The 1,664-nt window shown below is 29.4% G+C and overlaps 1 protein-coding gene across 1 annotated transcript; it reads left to right on the top strand.

Moving 5' to 3' along the window:
• Nucleotides 1-210: 210 nt before the first annotated feature.
• On the top strand, nucleotides 211-1,305 carry Tsp_13936 (conserved hypothetical protein). The gene is made up of 2 exons (XM_003368327.1): nucleotides 211-430; nucleotides 1,106-1,305. The coding sequence occupies exons 1-2, from the start codon at nucleotides 211-213 to the stop codon at nucleotides 1,303-1,305; spliced, it is 420 nt and encodes a 139-aa protein (XP_003368375.1).
• Nucleotides 1,306-1,664: the final 359 nt, after the last annotated feature.

Genomic DNA, 1,664 nt, shown 5'->3' with positions numbered 1-1,664 from the left:
TAAAAATGGTTAAATCAATTTTCACTGTGAACCGTGTATGAAGTGTTCACAACATCAAGTATTGGTTTAAATTTGGTTTACATTAAATGATTGCATTTTTTATTTCTGTTTTTCTGTTGAACAAAAAAAAACCTTCTCATCTGTCGTAAACAATGCGAGCAAACAAAGCAAACGGACGAGGAGCTATGGATTTTCGAACTGAAAAGAAAAATGGTGACAATGACATCAACGTATTTTGGTGTCAATCCAGTGCGTAGAAAACAACGATGGAGCAAAAAGCAGAGAATAGCTGTGGAAATTTCAGTGCTAGTTATTGTCAGAAACTACAACCTTCATATGGGTGGCGTCGATTTGAATATCATGCTATCAGAAGAACTGATGGATATTGTACAAAACGGACTACAAAGGAGTCCAAAGGAATCGATTCAAAGTAAGCAGTGTATTTACTTGCATTTACATCATTAAATTTATGTTACATCATTTGTCATATATCATTTACTAAATGCCATTAAAACTGCACTCGGTGAAAGGCGTATGCCGTCAGTATCCACATTTGACAAATCATAGTCGCCAAACGAGCTTGACTAATAATGTTAGCATTTACCCATTTTCCACGTTTGTCACAACATTTACATAGTCGTGATCAACGTCAAACATGTTTTGTTACACCAATACTGGTAGCAAAAAAAGTAACAAAAAATCATAAATTTTCTACTGTTTTTTTCGACATTTAAGATCCTTAGACATCCTTAGATGACATTTTTTTCAGAAATGGAATGAAAAATTCACCAATAAAATAAATTATACTCAACATCAGCTGAATACAAATAATATAAACTTTCAAATTTGATACTGATATTTAAATAATGATTTTTTCTATAATTATATATTTTTTAATAATCAATATAAAAAATGACATTGTTTATATTGTTTTTCTTACATTACATAACAATGATATAAACTGATCAGGCTAATCTGGTTCCACTTTTCCGTAGAAAAAAAGTATTCAATTAGCAATACTGCTGCAAAAAATGTTTGAATTTGAACATTAGCACAAGTCACAATTTGTTCTTGCTAATCAGCACAAATTATTGCACATTTTCAGCAAAGAATAACAACTTTTACTGGAAAATTTTACCATACAATGTAAGAAAAGAAGGAAACACAAACAAAAAACAGGGTAAATATTTGGAAATGTTTGCTCAAAGTTTTGCTTTCACGGATACTGTAGTGTTGTGTTATTGTGAGAATCAATTTTCATTTTGCAAAATTAAAACATTCTCTTCTTGTTGTCATTTGAATTAAAATTTTAATTCCAAAAAAAGGAAAAAATTCTTATCAATGGGATGCTGAATTTATTTTCAAAATTGTTTTTCAAATTATCTGAAGCGACAAGTCCAGAGTCCGAAAAAATATAGATTTTCATTTAAATAGTTTTTCTGGTAACTTTCTTATCTTTTTCTATTTCTCAACTTATTCCTATTCTGTTTGACTTGCTTAGTAAAGATCATACATATATAACACCCAGCAGCTTTTTTTATTCCCAGCAGATTTTTATTTAATTAGATTTTTATTTTTAGCAAAACGCTCTTTATTCAAAGTTTCAAATTAACAAGTAGAAGTTGCAAAATGGGATACAATTTTTATTTCACTATTCATTAAAG

The sequence above is a fragment of the Trichinella spiralis genome (assembly GCF_000181795.1).
Source record: "Trichinella spiralis strain ISS 195 chromosome Unknown Scfld2661, whole genome shotgun sequence".
NCBI lineage: Eukaryota > Metazoa > Nematoda > Enoplea > Trichinellida > Trichinellidae > Trichinella > Trichinella spiralis.
The sequence above is the reverse complement of the archived record's forward strand: the minus strand, read 5'-3'. Positions and strand labels throughout refer to the sequence as shown.

Excerpts from the sequence above, each read along its gene's own strand:
- Tsp_13936 (XM_003368327.1), top strand. The coding sequence starts at position 211 with ATGGTGACAATGACATCAACGTATTTTGGTGTCAATCCAGTGCGTAGA. Across the intron at positions 431-1,105 it reads TCCAAAGGAATCGATTCAAA|CAAAGAATAACAACTTTTAC; the intron begins GTAAGCAGTGTA and ends GCACATTTTCAG.